The sequence below is a fragment of the Trichomycterus rosablanca genome, chromosome 12, assembly GCF_030014385.1.
Source record: "Trichomycterus rosablanca isolate fTriRos1 chromosome 12, fTriRos1.hap1, whole genome shotgun sequence".
NCBI lineage: Eukaryota > Metazoa > Chordata > Actinopteri > Siluriformes > Trichomycteridae > Trichomycterus > Trichomycterus rosablanca.
This window is the reverse complement of record NC_085999.1, coordinates 27,042,097-27,060,282: the sequence shown is the minus strand read 5'-3', so window position 1 is coordinate 27,060,282 and position 18,186 is coordinate 27,042,097. Positions and strand designations below refer to the sequence as shown.

The window sequence follows — 18,186 nt, the reverse complement described above, 5'->3', positions numbered from 1 at the left end:
CATGTCTTTTGACTGTGGAAGGAAACCGGAACACCCAGAAGAAACCCAAACAGACACAGGGAGAACAAGCAAGCTCAACACAGAAAAGACCCGGACCACTCCACCTGGGAATAGAACCCAGGTCCTTCTTTCTGTGAGGTGACAGTGCTACCCACGAGCCACCATGCCACCCTTATTGGACGTTCCCTTCTTAAATTTAAAGTATGAAGTAATGTGAAGCAGATATCCAAGCATTCACTCTTTAAGGAAAGGCTTCGACAAGATTATGGAGAGTGTCTGAAGACTACCATCTAACATCAATGCCTCAGAAATGTGGAGGTCTGGCTTGCCATTGGTTCCAATTCATGACCAAAGTGTTTATTTAGGGGAAGTTCATGGTTCTCCACACCAAACTCATCAAGCCATTGTTTAGGGGAAGGGGGACACCTTCAAAATCTTGCCACGAGGTTGAAAGCATATTCAGTATCATTTAATACATCCTCAATTAATCCGGGTGAAACACTAGTTCCACATGTTAACGGCTAAAAGTATGTGGACGGGCTGCTCAGGTGACGCAGCGGTAAAATACATCCGGCTGGGCTGGGTGGCTATATGAACAACATTTGGCTGTTGTTCATACAGGGAGGGAGCCGGATAGGGACCTCATAACTGATGCAATTACGACTCTGCTGGCTGATTGATGGCGTCTGCACAGGGTAGAGGAATAATGGCTCTCCGTGCACAAGGCTGATCCGCATATGAACTCGACTCATGCAGGTGAAAAGATGCAGTCGGCTACTGCACACGTGTCGGAGGGGGCGTGTGTCAGTTCGCTCTCCTCAATCGGGGCGAGGGTCAGCACCAGTAGAGAGAAAGCATAACGCAATTGGGTAAAAATTGGACGTGCTAAAAAATCGGGAGAAAAAGAAAGAAAATGCATTTAAAAAAGTATGTGGACAGCTCTTCTGATCACTGAGTTTATGTAGAAATATTATCTAAACTGATATTCTTTGAATATTCAGCAATCCAGCTGTGTTTGTGTCTGTGGGTTGGAGAAAATCTCTCAGCGGAGAAGAGAAAGTCTGGGAAAAGTTCTGTGTAATGTGATGCAGGCACTGAAAAAGTGCACAGCATGGTTTTATCGGGTTCCAGAGGGGCAGGTCTGTGTGTGTGTGTGTGTGTGTGTGTGTGTGTGTGTGTGAGAGAGAGAGAGAGAGAGATAAAACCATGCAGCAGAGCAAATGCTGCTACACTTTACATACCACAGGAATGGTGGTCTGAATGCTGGTGTGAGCTCACTCTGCCATCTCTATCCGTCCCAACTGTCAAACAACTTCTTGGATTGATTTTTTTTGCTATATCATTAGTTTGTAACCTGAATACCATTTGAAGACTAAAGGAATGTACCAGTTTTTTCTCCACCGAAGATCAGTAATGGTGCTGTGGTGAGAAGGATGGCTGGGACGGTCCCAGTGCAGTTGGGCTTATCCGATACAGGACACAACTGAAGCTGACAGCAACAGAGAGACGATAATGGATCACGGGCCAGATGTGAAGTGCAAGATGGTGGTGGTAGGAGACAGTCAGTGTGGAAAAACTGCACTCCTTTCTGTCTTTGCTAAAGACTGCTTTCCTGAGGTATGTGGGCTTTTCAAAAAAATTAAAATATACCATCATATTTTGCATGGAAGTTATCAGATCAATTTGTTAAAATAATTTTTTTTATATATTAGTTCCCTCAGCCAAGCATAACTATTTAATTATAATCCCAGAAATACTCTAAGCTCTTGGCTGACACACTAGTGCAATGCCCTGACTGATAGTCTTGGCGGTGTGTCTGACTTGGATGAATCACTCAACAGGTAGAATTGACCATGTCTGAGAAAAGGAAGGCCGGATGGGTTATCACCTCCCTGCCTCTGTAACACTTCTGCGACTTCTGTCTCTGTATTCTTGACCAGACTTTGACCAGACAGCAGGTGTGGTACTCTATACATGCAAAGGCTTTAAGATTCTGTAAGAATCCCCCACTAGCTGCAGTAAAGAAGTGGCCATGAGACGTGTGCTTTGGTGTTTAAGTTGCTGATTACATTTTCTATACACTGATCAGCCACCTCCTTGGTTCTACTCTCCCATGACCACTACAGAGTAGGTATTATTTGGGTGGTGGGTCATTCTCAGCACTGACACTGACATGGTGGTGGTGTGTTAGTGTGTGTTGTGCTGGTATGACTGGATAAGACAGCAATGCTGATGGAGTTTTTAAACACCTCACTGTCAATGCTGGACTGAGATTAGTCCACCAACCAAAAATATCCAGCCAACAGCGCCCCATGGGCAGTGTCCTGTGACCACTGATGAAGGTCTAGAAGATGACCAACTCAAACAGCAGCAATAGATGAGCGATCGTCTCTGACTTTGGATCTACAAGGTGGACCAACTAGGTAGGAGTGTCTAATAGAGTGGACACTGTATTAAAAAAAACACTGACACACCACCACCATGTCAGTGTCACTGCAGTACTGAGAATGATCCACCACCCAAATAATACCTGCTCTGTAGTGGTCCTGTGGGGTTCCTTACCATTGAAGAACAGCATGAAAGCAGGTTAAAAAAGTATGTAGGGAAACAGATGGACTACAGTCAGTAAATGTAGAACTACAAAATGCGTCTGTATGGTAAGTCGGTGAATATACACATTATATGACCAAAAATATGTGGACACTCTGGCATGATCTTGTCAGACATCATCTAATGCAAACGGTTTAATGGATTTAGGAATGTGGACTGCCCCCTGCAGCTATAACAGCTTCCATTTTTTTGAAATATGCTTGAAAGCCTTTCTATCCATGGACATTTCTGCTCATTCAATCAATAAATCACGTGCATGAGCAGGCATGGCTTCAAAGTGACGACTTAATTCATCCCAAAGATGTTTAATGACATTGGAACCAGGGCTCTGTGTAGAGTTTCTGGCCACTTTATAGATCTGGCATAGCAAAGGTTGGAAGCGTATCAATGTATATCAATATATTTTGTGTATTGTTTAGCACTTAGAATTATAGTCCAGTATATAAAGTCATGTTTTGGTTGTATTTTCCTTGACAGAGCTACGTGCCGACAGTATTTGAGAACTACACAGCCAGCTTTGAGATTGACTCACTTCGAGTAGAGCTCAGCCTCTGGGACACTTCCGGTAAGATACCAAACTTCCACAGAATTTAAACAAAAATGTCTAAATGTGGCTAGACGGACCTAGTCTGTAGATGAATCATAAGAAAAGCTCACCAACATACACCAGCAGCTGTAACCAGTTTCATTTCATTTATCTTGCCTCTGGAATGTATCCTGCCAAGATATTAATCTCCTGTGTTGAGGTGGCCATAACATTAAAACCACCTCCTCGTTTCTACGCTCACTGTCCGTTTTATCAGCTCCACTTACCATATAGGAGCACTTTGTAGTTCTACAATTACTGACTGTAGTCCATCTGTTTCTCTACATACTTTTATCATTCTCAGCACTGCAGTGACGCTGTGTGTTGTGCTGGTATGAGTGGATCAGACACAGCAGCGCTGCTGGAGTTTTTAAATACCGTGTCCACTCACTGTCCACTCTATTAGTCACTCCTACCTAGTTGGTCCACCTTGTAGATGTAAAGTCAGAGACGATCGCTCATCTATTGCTGCTGTGTGAGATGGTCATCTTCTAGACCTTCATCAGTGGTCACAGGGCGCCGCCCATGGGACGCTGCACACAGGACGCTGTTGGCTGGATGTTTTTGGTTGGTGGACTATTCTCAGTCCAGCAGTGACAGTGATGTGTTTAAAAACTCCATCAGCATTGCTGTGTCTGATTCACTCATACCAGCACAACACACACTAACACACCACCACCATGTCAATGTCATTGCAGTGCTGAGAATGATCCACCACCTAAATAATACCTACTCTGTGGTGGTCCTGTGGAGGTCCTGACGACAGAAGAACAGAGTAAAAGGAGGTTAAAAAAGTATGTAGAGAAATACAGTTACAGTCAGTAATTGTAGAACTACAAAGTGCTTCTATATGGTATGTGGAGCTAATAAAATGGACAGTGAGTGTAGAAACAAGGAGGTGGTTTTAATGTTATGGCTGGTCAGTGTACATCTGCATTTATATGTGCGTAATTACTACATCCAATCAGTAGTTCATTTAAGATGTAACTTTCAGTTCTTTGCTAAAATCAGTGGATTCATAGTTGAAAGTGAACAAGTCAACACTTTCTCGCTCTCTGTAACTATGGAGTTCCCAGAAAAACACAACGTTATGCCTCTGGAATGCTGAATGCCTTGAGCAGGGATGGGTCTGTGGAAGGTTATGAAAAGTCTCATGTTCCCCATACCTCCACCCATTTGCCATACACTAGGTGTGATGTGATGAGCTTTTCCAGTTGGAATGTAGAAGATTTGTCACTGTTGGATAAAATTATTGAGATACAGACACAAACGCACATGTCATGCACTTTTGTGATTAAGAATATACAAGCCAGAAGTATGTGGACACCTAAGTGAGCTTGTTGGACATACCATTTTAATCCCACCCCCCTTCCTTTGCAGATCCTTACAGCCTCCACTCTTTTGAAAAGGCTTTCAGTCTAAAATGGGTTTCCTCTTACTAGAAGAGATCAATGCATGACCAAATCAATATGATTGAGCCTACTGAAAGTGGTTTCTTAGAGGAATGGAGTAAATTATAAATTATTTAAATGATATGCTATGGTGGCCAGATCGCAAACAGTTTTAACACCTATAGAAGATTTTGGCTCAACAAGGTTCTCTCCACAGCTCTGTACTTACATTAGAGTTCCAAAGACTGAATTCCAATGTACTAGAATGTATGCCACGGTGCAATGAACCCTTTTGGTGGCTCATGGTGGTCCAGCACTGTCTATGAGATTCTGTACTCATAAAGTAAAGTGCAGCAGTGAAGCGATCATCTTATTGTCCAGAGATATCGAGTCTGGACTCTAATAATGCCATAGCTCTGGGTGACTAGGATGCTAAGAAAGATGATTAGAGAGTGTAGGAAGGTGTTTCTGAGTTTGTGCAAACTCCTACAAGTATGCTTACCTGCAGGTTGAAAAGAGGCAGTGGTTCAAGTAGATTGAAGGAACATACATTTACATTTTAGGCGTTTAGCAGACGCTTTCATCCAAAGTGACTTACAATTGTGACCATGTACAATGCAGGCAAGTGAGGTTTAAGGGCCTTGCTCAAGGACCCAACAGTAGCAACCTTGCAGATTTGAGGCTTGAACAAGCCACCTTTGTGTGACTAGTCCTGTACCCTACCTACAAATCATGACTGTTTTACTAGTTTTATAAAAGTAATGTTTTGGTATCCAGCAGTCGTTTGTCTTAATGTGTTTTAAACCAAGCCAACACATTGCTTTTAAAGACAAGAACATTGTATAATGACCAACCTTTACTAACTTCAGGTCTTGCAACTGCTATGTACAGTTTTATACTGTCCATATATCAGTTTTACCCCCTCCAGCTTGTATGTAGAAAAGAGTCTTGTTGCACACCAATAGCAGCAAGCTGTATAGGTACAGCCCTAGTCCAAACATTCTTCTCCCCCCATGTGGTGTCTATTTATGTACAGAGACTTTCACCAGCACTAATATAAATACCCTTAACTTTCTCCTAACTCTCTGAAATTGGCTGATCAAGGCCTGGAGGTGATTACCCCTCTGTTATTGCAGTGCCTCCAACAGCTGCGTGTCAGTCTTGTCCGCCCCGGGTTAACGTTAAGAGGTCGGGCCATGTGTGACCTCTAGCTGATTGCTGTTTCTCTGAAGTACACGTTAGGAGAGCATACTTCATCACAGTGCAGAAATGCAGGAAGGCAATCTTACTTCCTGAGTACTATGTTTCTTGTCAGTCGGGCTATCAAACTGACCATTGCTGTAACAACACTCGGATGATAATTTGTACAAAACACCAGACGAGAATTTGGCTGCCTTCTCCGTTGGACAGTTGGACCCAAGGTTATTACATTTGCCGGGAAATGTATTGTGAAATCCTTCACCATACAAAGCCAGAAGGAAAAAAACTGCTTATTTAAAACAGCTGTTTTTTAACTTAGCAGTCAGGACATTTCACTTAGCACAAAAAACAATGAATATGTGGTGAGGTTTGACATTTCATGTACAAAAAGTATGTGAACACACCTCAAAACAATTGAGTTCTGGTGTTTTAGGCATAACCAAAGTGAAAACCTGGCTTGGAATAACTGAACTCCATTGGCCTGCACAAATACTGTGACCCAATCATCTACTGGGCTCGTTGGAATGAATTGAAACCTTAGTTGTAAGCCAGGCCTTCAGGTCCAACATTAATGTCTGACCTAACTAATGCTCTTTTAATCGATTGGGTGTAAACTCCTAAATATAATGGAAAAAAAGTGTTCAAGTTCTTGTTGCTGATGATCTAGATCAGGGGTGTCAAACTCAAAGCCCTCGGGCCAAATCCGGCCCATCATGTCATTTCATGTGGCCCGCGAGAGCTTAAAAGATGTATGATTGTTGTGATGGTCTGAGTAGTTACAGAGACGTACTTATAATTAAATGGGACACCTGTGGCTTTCAGCGTCAACCGTTGACGTCAATCGTAGTCATGGCAACTAACTTTGACTTTTGCTAAGAAGCCATGTCACTTTTACGTTTTCTCTGTAATCCAATACAGAATCATCGTCTGTAAGTAGTAGACATTTATATTCTCAGTTGTTTGCAAATGTTTAGCGAGTATGTTACAGCGTTTCAGTTACAAATTTACTGTAATTAAATTACCGTAATTAAATACGGTTGTTACCGTTACTATAGCAATTAGTATTTTTACACAAAAATACTACGTTTTACGTTTGGTTAAATTTCATATTGTACTAGACACTAACACTACTAACACTTAACTACAGCTATGTGCATGTACTGTATTAACTTTTTAATGTTTTTATTGTTTGTATTTTGTTGTTTACTCCATTCTGATGCACACAGTGTACAATTGGGAAGTAAATAAAACCGACCTAACTGTATTTTGGAGGGAGCTGTCTGTCTGTCTAGCTGAGAAAGGGGGAAAACTTGGCGAGGGCAGAACAATTGTCTGTAAAATCTTACATAAACTACATCTCTCACAATGCATGCCGATTTTGTGACCTGCAAAGTGATTGCATCCTGCCACTAGATAATGTTGAGAAATATTTACAAATAATCCCAAAATGTACAAGAAGAGAAAATTGAAGCAGAAGGAGAAAATGTAATAAAAGATGGGAAAGTGAATACAAGTTTGTGCTTCAGGAAGAGAAACCGGTACGTCTCTTGTGTTATGAGGCCGTGTCTGTGGTAAAGGAGTACAATATAAATGTGTAGATATACAGTATGTACATTATAAATATACAGTATAAATTTGCCATTTTGAAAACAAACACAGAATTTAGCCTCCAAGAAAAACAACATATTGTCCAAGAATTAAAAGGCAGACTGCAGTCACAGCAGGATATGTTACAATCAGCCTTTTGAGGGCCACCATAATGCAGATGTGGCCCTTGGTGAAAATGAGTTTGACACCCCTGATCTAGATGATGGTGTGTGGTTTTATTCTGAGCTTCAACCTGCTTTCTAAAGCAGAGTCATCTCCCAGAATAGATCTGTAACCTAGTTAGGTCCGAGCAAAGCTGTGCATGCACTCTCCTAATCCATTTAATAAGTCAGTGATTTGTAGGATGAATACCAACGTAAGTTGGTGCACAACATATAAACACTAGTCACTGGTTGTTAGCTAAACAAAAGTATCAATCTGGTAATGATATACGTAGTTATTTCTATGAGTTTATTTAAACAATGACCACTACTTGCCTCCAGAGGAGGGTGGTAGGGTGTTGCAACTCTCATCATGAGGAAATCTACTCCATAGGAGCTAAAGGAGAAGGGGATTTCTTTGCTCTCTGAATTCCCCCACTGCATTGTACAGTTAGTTGCGAAACTATGGATTAAAAGCTTAGCTTTGTTTAACATAAATGAACTCCGTTGTGAGAAATATGTCAAACATTGACTCATAGGATCATATTTCTTTGTTCTGTTGCTTAGGGGGGCTAGGTTTTGTGTTGCTTAGTCTAAGTCACATGTTTTGCATTGGCCTTTAATAAAAAAAGCTTTCTCAATGGCTACATCTGATAAAACATTACAGTCTTTGGTTGTAGGTAATATAACCCCAAATCAGAAAATGTTGGGACAGCAAGGAAAATGCAAATAATAATAATAAAAAAAACATTTCATGTTTCGTCTGGTCAACTTCATTTCATTTATTAATAACATCCATTCCTGCATTTCAGGCCTGCAACACATTCCAAAAAAAGTTGGGACAGTAAAGCATTTACCACTTTGTAATGTTGCCATTCCTTTTCACCACACTTAAAAGACATTTTGGCTCAGAGGATACCAAGTGATTTAGTGTTTCAGCTTTTATTTTGTCCCATTCTTCCTGCAAACACGTCTTAAGATGTGCAACAGTACAGGGTCGTCGTTGTCACATTTTTTGTTTCAAATTCTCCACACATTCTCTATTGGGGACAGGTCAGGACTGCAGGCAGGCCAGTCCAGTACTCGTACCCTCTTCTTTGTAATGTGTGCAGCATGTGGTTTTGCATTGTCTTTTTGAAAAATGCATCGACATCCCTGGAAAAGATGAGGTCTTGAAGGCAGCATGTGTTGCTCTAAGATCTCAATGTACTTTTCTGCATTAATGCTGCCATCACAGAAGTGTAAATGACCTTTGCCAAGGGTACTGACACAGCCCCATACCATGACAGACCCTGGCTTTTGGACTGGTTGCTGATACCATTCTGGATGGTCCTATTCATCTTTTGTCCAAAGCACTTGGCGTCATTTTTTTTTTTTCCAAAAAAGACCTGGATTGCTGATTCATCTGACCACAATACATGTTTCCACTGTGTGATGGTCCATCCTAGATGCCTCAGAGCCCAGAGAAGTCTACGCCGCTTCTGGATATGGTTAACAAATAAAAGTCAGGAACACTGCATTTTTTTATTTATTTTTTTTTTATTTGGGGTTGTATAAACATACATTATCACATTATGCAAATGAGTGTCTAGGTTCAGTGCCCTGTAGAAGTAAAATGTAATTTGTTCCTCAAATGTTATACATCTGTCAATAAAAGTAAATTAAAGCAGGGACTAGAACTGACTAACACTGAAACTCATATGTTTCACATGTTATGATTATTTGTTTAATGGAATATCAGCTCTTGAGTAGTCACCAGCTCATATCTGGGTTGCATCACACCACACTAGCTGGTTGTCAATTTTTCATTCTTTTTTTTTATTACTGATCACTCTTTCATACTGATTGCCTTAATTATTGCTCACAGTGTTTGGAAGTCTAAATATGTAGTCATGTCTTTTTTTTCATGGGCTTACATGAGCAGTCCTCAGCATAGTGTCTGTTTTACTAAATCAAGTTTGAAATTAACCATTTACGTTCAACTTGTCTTTAAAATGTGAGAAATCCAAAAATAGAGAAAAGAAAGGCAATATATGCTTGTTAAACTAGTCACCAAACTACAGTTTTTTTCATTTACAGACTGGCGGCTTTTTTACATCTTTTATCTGTTTATGTCTGTCCTAAACAAGCATTCTATTGTAGATGTCTGGCTGTGGTTGAAGTTGATTTTCAGGTTGATAAGAACATCCAAGGCTTGTGTTAGCTTGCCTGTGAGGTTTCCTAGAATATAATGACCACGCTTGGAGTAAAAGTCAAAACCAAGTCCTTGTACTGACTTTTCGGAAAAGGATTATTCACTTTGAAAATGCTGAAGGAGATGTCGAAACAGTAACTCGTAACCGTTTTAGAGACACACCTTTAATAGGGTGGAGTTTCTTGTGAGTTTCATGTTTCTGTGCTGACAGGAATGTTGCTATTCATGCTTTAATCTTAACAGTAAGCGGTAATTTTGTGTCATTCCTGGTTTAAAACATCCTGGTTGTTTATCCCTACAGACATGTTTAATTGTTATAATGTTTCCCAGTACAAAGTTTACCTATAACTGTAGAATGATTTTCTATTTCAGTTTTTAACAACTAAATATAAATAAAAATGCCAATAAGGACCTATTTTTATGTAGACCATAAGCTTTTTGATATATGACATAAATGCCCCTATATCAATAATGTTTTTCCACATATGTTACCTGTAAGATGATATGTTATTATAACATACATGTATCCTCTGGATATACAGTATGTAGATGTAAGTTTATAGCATATATAAAATATCCATAAAGTACATACACTGATCAGCCATAACATTAAAACCACCTCCTTGTTTCTACACACATTGTCTATTTTATCAGCTCCACTTACAATATAGAAGCACCTTGTAGTTCTACAATTACTGACTGTAGTCCATCTGTTTCTCTGCATGCTTTGTTAGCCTCCTTCCATGCTGTTCTTCAATGGTCAGGACCCCCACAGGACCACCACAGAGTAGGTATTATTTGGGTGGTGGATCATTCTCAGCACTGCAGTGACACTGACATGGTGGTGGTGTGTTAGTGTGTGCTGTGCTGGTATGAGTGGATCAGACACAGCAGCGCTGCTGGAGTTTTTAAACACATCACTGTCACTGCTGGACTGAGAGTAGTCCACCAACCAAAAATATCCAGCCAACAGCGCCCTGTGGGCAGCGTCCTGTGACCACTGATGACGGTCTAGAAGATGACCAACTCAAACAGCAGCAATAGATAAGCGATCGTCTCTGACTTTATATCTACAAGGTGGACCAACTAGGTAGGAGTGTCTAATAGAGTGGACAGTGAGTGGACATCGTATTTAAAAACTCCAGCAGCGCTACTGTGTCATCCACTCATACCAGCACAACACACACTAACACACCACCACCATGTCAATGTCACTGCAGTTCTGAGAATGATCCACCACCTAAATAATACCTGCTCTGTAGTGGTCCTGGGAGCGTCCTGACTATTAAACAGCAGGAAAGGGGGCTAACAAAGCATGCAGATAAACGGACTACAGTCAGTAATTGTAAAACTACAAAGTGCTTCTATATGGTAAGTGGAGCTGATAAAATGGACAGTGAGTGTAGAAACAAGGTGGTTTTAATGTGGTTTTAATGTTATGGTTGATCGTGTATGTCAATATATGAAATTATTCCAATTTCTAATAGGTTTCATATCTACATAGTTTGCACAAATATGGGCTTATATTTTATTTATAACATTTTATATATCTACATGTATTATATTTGCGTATGGATTCATTCCAAAACCATCCACAATAATGAGAGTTTGGGTTAAATTCTGGTAGCCCGGACACAAACTCTACTCATCCCAGGTGCCCAGCCCAAATATAATAGTGTGAAAGTATTTCTTGCATAACAAACATTCTAAATTAGAACAGACAAGATTGATCATGTCCGTTCACGTCTCTGGAATGCAAATTGTTGTATAGCTTTTGTCTGCATAAAGAGGACTTGAGTCTCGCCAAACCCACATGACTTGCTCTGCTTGTGGTTCTTGCCAGGCATAAAGTTATGACAGCTTGTACAACCTTCTTTTTTAAATGATTTTATTTTATAAGAATAGATCACTGAGAAAATAAATAACAGATCAGGCTGACATGGGTAATGATGAATGACTCTAAGCACTGATCAGCTCAGATAGCATGAACATTTGTATGAGATAATATACCAGTGAGATGAATAGGGCTCTCTCTTATCTGCCTGTAGGGCAAAGGAGTTCCTCTTTCTTTAATAAATCGCTATATGCAAATCCCTATGTTGCAATATCAAGTTTTGCAAGTAACTTATAACAATTATGCTGTGGACGCTGGTGGAACCAGACACACCTTTTGTAATGCAAAATTAGGAGATTTTCCTCCATTAAATTAGTATGTGCCAATTCCCACCACCTCTTAACAAAAGACAACTTGAATTGTTGGGTGAATGATATTGACCCCTCACATCCCACTTTTCAATTGTTTGACCTGTTGCCCTCGGGTAGGCACTTTAGGTTGCTTAAAGCTCGTACCTGCAGATTTAAGAAGAGTTTCTTCCCCTGGTCTATAAGGACCTTAAACTACCAACATCCACATTCATATTGTTTTTGTGCAATAACCACTTGTGGAATCTTTTATTAACTACATTTACATTTTCAGCACTTAGCAGACCCTTTTATCCAAAGCGACTTACAGTACTGTGACAGTATACTGTCTAAGCAATTGAGGGTTAAGGGCCTTGCTCAAGGGTCCAACAGTGGGAACCTGTCAGTTATAGGGGTTGAACCGGTGACCTTTCGGTTATTAGTCCAGTACCTTAACCGCTAGGCTACAACTGCCCCACATTTTCCTCACATTTGCCAGCCTGACACTGTTGGGCCCTTGAGCAAGGCTCTTAACCCTTATCTGCTTGCAAGGTACACCGTTGAGGCATAACATTATGACCACTGACAGGTGAAGTGAATAACTGATTATCTCTTCATCACAGCACCTGTTAGTGGGTGGGATTTATTCAGCAGCAAGTAAACATTTTATCCTCAATGTTGATGTGTTAGAAGATGGAAAAAGGATTTGAGCGAGTCTGACAAGGGCCAAATTATGATGGCGAGACGACTAGGTCAGAGCATCTCTAAAACTGCAGCTCTTGTGGGGTGTTCCCGGTCTGCAGTGGTCAGTATCTATGAAAAGTGGTCCAAGGAAGGAACAGTGGTAAACCGGCGACAGGGTCATGGGCGGGCAAGGCTCATTGATGCATGTGGGGAGTGAAGGCTGGCCTGTGTGGACTGATCCAACAGATGAGCTACTGTAGCTCAAACTGCTGAAGAAGTTAATGCTGGTTCTGATAGAAAGGTGTCAGAATACACAGTGCATCGCAGTTGCAGGACTGTTTTGGTAGCAAAAGGGGGACCCACACAATATTAGGAATGTATTGATCTAATGTTGATCTAAATGTTGATCTTTTGTCTGTTTGTACGCACTCAGGTTTAAACTTCTGCAATTTTATTATATGGATCAAAAAAAGACAACAAAGCACTTTCTAATTTCTGATATCAACATGCTTGGAGTAGACCCTTAACTGCCTTGTTTATACACATAGCCTTTTACCCAGATTAGCTGGTGTTGCTTTATTGACAGGGAGGATTGGAATACTCTACCTCCCAACCGAAGTGCAGGGCTAATCAGATACCAACTTAGAGTATTTAAAGTCGCACATATACTAATACTGATACTATTTTGTAACTGTTTTTCTACAGGTTCTCCATATTACGACAATGTGCGTCCACTTTCTTACCCTGACGCAGATGCCGTACTCGTCTGTTTTGACATCAGCCGACCACAAACCCTGGACAGCGTTCTCAGAAAGGTGGGTGTTGCAAGCCATCCCACTTACAATTCTTCTGTGGAGCTGATGGACTGTTTACGGTTCTGCTTAGTCGGTGCAGACCAGCAGCTTCTGTTAACGCTCGCACAAGGCTCGGCTTTGTGTTAATGGGTCAAGAGGGGTTTCGTGAAAAACAGTCCAGACTTTTCAAACGAAGTGAGAAGCTTTGAAGCTTTGAGTTTTCTAGTTCTCTCACGTGAGGAGGATTAATAAGAGGAAGTGTTTACATTTGTACTCAGAGACGCAGAGTCTTTGTGTGGTTGAGAGTCACTGGCCCTTTGACCTGTGATGCAACGAGACTGAACACAATGGCAGAAATGTCAGTGAGGGTGGCACTGAGAATGAAAGTCTGTTTCTCTAGGAATTCATTTTCTCTTATCAGATCATGGGAGATTTGGAGTTCATTGTTTATAATGGATGTTATAGTGAGCCAAATTTAAGATGTAATTCTTTTGCTTTGTCACCATAAAGAATACTAGACATGGCATGGCATACATACACATGGTCAACCACAGTTTGTAATCTACCACCATCATTAAATGTTGGCCTTTTCATCCAACATCAGTGGCTGACCTCACAGATGCTTTTATAATTGAATGGCACAAATTTCCTTACATACCCCAAAATCTATGGTATACACTATATTCTAAATTAAGTATAATAGTAAATAGTGCTCACAGTGAAGGGACAATGATAGCCTAGTGGGTAGGCGTTGGGCTGTCAACTGAAATGTTGAGAGTTTGAATCCCAGCTCTGCCATGCAGCCACTGTTGGGTCCTTGAGCAAGATCTGGGATCTGGTTTTAACCTCCATATGGGTGCTTTGGTTTCCTCTTATTCCACCCAAAAACAAACAGTGGTACCCTAGTGGGTAGAGCTTTGGTCTATCAATCAGAAGATTGTCAGTAAGATTTCAGGGTCTTTTATGCAGCCACTGTTGGGCCCTTGAGCAAAGCCCTTAACCCTGTCTGCTCCTGGGGAACTATACAATGGCTGGCCCTGCGCTCTGACCCCAGCTTCCAAACAAGCTTGTATTGTATTGCATGTATATATGGCAAATAAAGGCATTCTAATTCTAAATTGTTTCAAGGTGTATAAGTGACTAAATATTGTAATTATTGTATTATAGTATAACAAATGGTATGTATGTTTTATATAAATGTATTTTATTTTTAACAGTGGAAGGGGGAGATTGAGGAATTCTGTCCCAACACCAAAATGCTCCTGGTTGGTTGTAAGTCAGACCTGAGAACAGACCTTGCCACCTTTGTTCAACTGTCCAATGAGCTGCCACTGTCCTATGATCAGGTGAGGATCTGGAAAATAAAGCATAACAAATTCATCTATGGAATACACCGGTGAGGCATAACATTATGACCACCTTCCTAATATTGTGTTGGTCCCCCTTTTGCTGCCAGAACAGCCCTGCAACTGTGATGCACTGTGTATTCTGACACCTTTTTATCAGAACCAGCATTAACTTCTTCAGCAATTTGAGCTACAGTAGCTCGTCTGTTGGATAGGTCCACACGGGCCAGCCTTCTCTCCCCACATGCATCAATGAGCCTTGGCCGCCCATGACCCTGTCGCCCGTTTACCCCGTTCCTTCCTTGGACCACTTTTGATAGATGCTGACCACTACAGATCGGGAACACCCCACAAGAGCTGCAGTTTTGAAGATGCTCCGACTCAGTCGTCTAACCATCACAATTTGACCCTTGTCAAACTCACTTAAATCTTTATGCTTGCCCATTTTACCTGCTTCTAACAGATCAACTTTGAGGATAAAATGTTCACTTGCTGCCTAATATATCCCACCCACTAACAGGTGCTGTGATGAAGAAATAATCAGTGCTATTCACTTCACCTGTCAGTGGTCATATTGTTATGCCTGGTTGGTGTATATTATAAATAGGACGATCCTTAAGTCTTCAGTCGGGTTTTTTGGAGGTGGGAGGTATTTTAAATAGCAAAATCAAGTGGCTATATACTTACTTGCCTTGTCTAAACTATGGGATAGGAGCAGTTAGTTCGGGTTGGATTTTGTTTAGTATATGTTGATATTTTCTCTCTAGAAAACAGAAGCCAGTTAGAAAATGTATACAGTTCACAGAGAAGAAGCTAAAGAACAGTTCGTGCCTTTTGCCTTTTCTTAAAACAAAAGGTGTTGTTCCCAAGGTGTTGAGAGTTCCTGTTAGCCAGAATAAGATGATCCAAGTGCAAGAAAAAAGTGGCATATATATATTCCTGAGGACATGGAGACATGTGCTTGTGTGCTTGTCAACACTAGATACTACCCAGCTACCCACTACCACAGTTTGTTTATTTCTTTTTACCACTTGCCTACCTTTCAGGTATGATAGGTATGAAAACCCCTTTGGGAAGTCAGTCACCAAAGCAACTGGCCCATATCTAATTTCACTCCTCCCACCACACTAATATGTTGTTGAAATAGCTCTGACTCGCAGAGACATGGAGTCCTGTGGATATTACCAGCAGGCACTTTATAGTCTGTGTGTATGCTATAGCGCATCCTGGTAAATGATTCACATGTGCCCAGCCATCCGCATGATTTTGGAGCAGAAAACAGCATTTGTTGAACCGGTCGACCTTGTTCCATTGCTCTGATGCCTGTGTGCCCATTGTTGATGTTTCTGATAGTGGACAGAGGTTAGCATGGGCACTTTAACTGGTCTGTGAATACGCAGCCCTATATACAGTAGGGTTGTGACATGTTTACCTCAACACTAGCTTTGAAACTATCTGTAGTTTGAGCCACAGTAGATGTTTTGTTGGTCCGCACCAGACACCATAGTCATCAGCGATTTGTGGCTTGCCTCTGTGGCTTGCCTATGAGCACCCCTTGCTTTTTGGTAGATATTTAATAATAGGTCTTTATAACCTGATCATTAGAAGTAGCTATTACGATGGTTCATCAAAAAGTTTCCACACTTTTTTTAAACTCTACTTATTAAGAATCACTTTTCTACATACTCACATTCACTCACTCACTTTTCCCAGCATCGTACCAACTTTTTAATACCATCAGCAAAATCAGTTTTTGGTTGAGCGCGTAGCCACTGATGCTCCGCTGCTTTTACATCATCATCACATGAAAATTTTCTTTCCCTTAAAGCTTCTTTGAGTGGTCCAAAAGGTGGAAATCAGATGGCTCTAAATCTGGACTATAGGCTCTCTCAGACACAACCAATTACTACTCCTCTTGCCCTCACAGTTTCCAACCAAAATATAAAAGTGTGGAAAATGTTTGAATATTTCTGACCATGATATTTACAATTGTTATGAAACAGGCAACGCCATGCACATTTTGAGGGTGTGGTCCAAATTTATTAGGCTAATTGTTGTATTCCAAATTATTCCGTTTGCCTTGCAATATGAATGATGGGCTGAATTAGCTGTAGACGTATGGCAGCAAAAAATGATCGGAGTTACAGTGTTAGGTACATTTATTATGTGCTACCATGTGTGGGCTATTTGGGTTTAATGGATGAGAAATCTGATGATATTAGCAATAAAATAATGCTAGTAAATAATAATCATGAAAATAATAATAGTAATACTACTACTACTACTACTAATAATAATAATAAAAATAATAACAACAATAATAATAATAATAATAATAATAATAACAGTAATAATAATAATAATGATGATAATAATAATAGTAATAGTAACAATAATAATAATAATAATAATAATAAAAATAATAGTAATTATAAAAAATAATAGTAATAATAATAATTATAATAATAATAATTAATAACAATAGTAATAATAATAATAATAATAATAATTTATTCCACTTCTTTCCTCAAGGGATCAAACATGGCTAAGCAGATCTCAGCTCCCTACATCGAGTGTTCGGCCCTGCAGTCGGAGAACAGCGTGAGGGACATTTTCCACGTGGCTGCTTTGGCTTGCGTCAACAAGAACAACAAAAATATGAGACGTCACAAGTCATCCAGATCCACGAAAAGGACCTCACACCTGCCTGGAAGAGCTGAGCGTGATTCTTTATCATGTCTGCACAAGACCAAAGCCAAAAACTGTTCAGTGATGTAAAGAACCAGTGATGGAACATGTGATGGAAGCGTGAACTTAAATAGTTCATAGGAAATAGTTTTTGCACTTTATACAAATATAGACGGCTACAGCAATTTAAATGAATTTTGCAGCCTCTTGGCCTGAACATGAGACCTTATCTAACTGATGAAGTGTTTATTGATATTCTACAGCCTTATTTTTCTTTTTCTTTTTTTTGTAGCACAGGATCAATGATACAAATGTTGGAGGCTGTGTACTTGTGAACTGGAATACGTTTTGGGAAAGTATTTTCTTGTAGTAATGCATTTTTAAATGTGAGAAAAAACCAACCTCAAACGAGACCCCTGACCAAAGCAAAACCCGTTAGACGTTTATATGTTTCCTCAGATATGAGTATTCTTGGTGCCAAGTTTTGTAGTATGACCATGCAATAAATGAAATGTAATCAACCATGTATGTTTGTAAGATGTAATTATTAGCTGTTCATGGTTAGAAGTGGGTTGGGCATTTAGCAGCAATCAGTGCAAACACAGGTAATGTATCTCAAGACCAATATCAACACATTTTGGGCATTTAGCAGATGCTTTCATCCAAAACGACTTAGTTGTGACAGTATACAATCTAAGCAATTGAGGGTTAAGTTCCTCGCTCAAGGGCCTAACAGTGGCAAACTGGCAGTGGTGGGGATTGAA

At 40.3% G+C, this 18,186-nt stretch overlaps 1 protein-coding gene across 1 annotated transcript; it reads left to right on the top strand.

Moving 5' to 3' along the window:
• The first annotated feature begins 1,247 nt into the window (after positions 1-1,247).
• Positions 1,248-17,948, top strand: rnd3b (Rho family GTPase 3b). The gene is made up of 5 exons (XM_063005567.1): positions 1,248-1,617; positions 3,088-3,175; positions 13,300-13,409; positions 14,606-14,734; positions 17,267-17,948. The coding sequence occupies exons 1-5, from the start codon at positions 1,513-1,515 to the stop codon at positions 17,510-17,512; spliced, it is 678 nt and encodes a 225-aa protein (XP_062861637.1). The 5' UTR covers positions 1,248-1,512; the 3' UTR covers positions 17,513-17,948.
• The last annotated feature ends 238 nt before the right edge of the window (positions 17,949-18,186 follow it).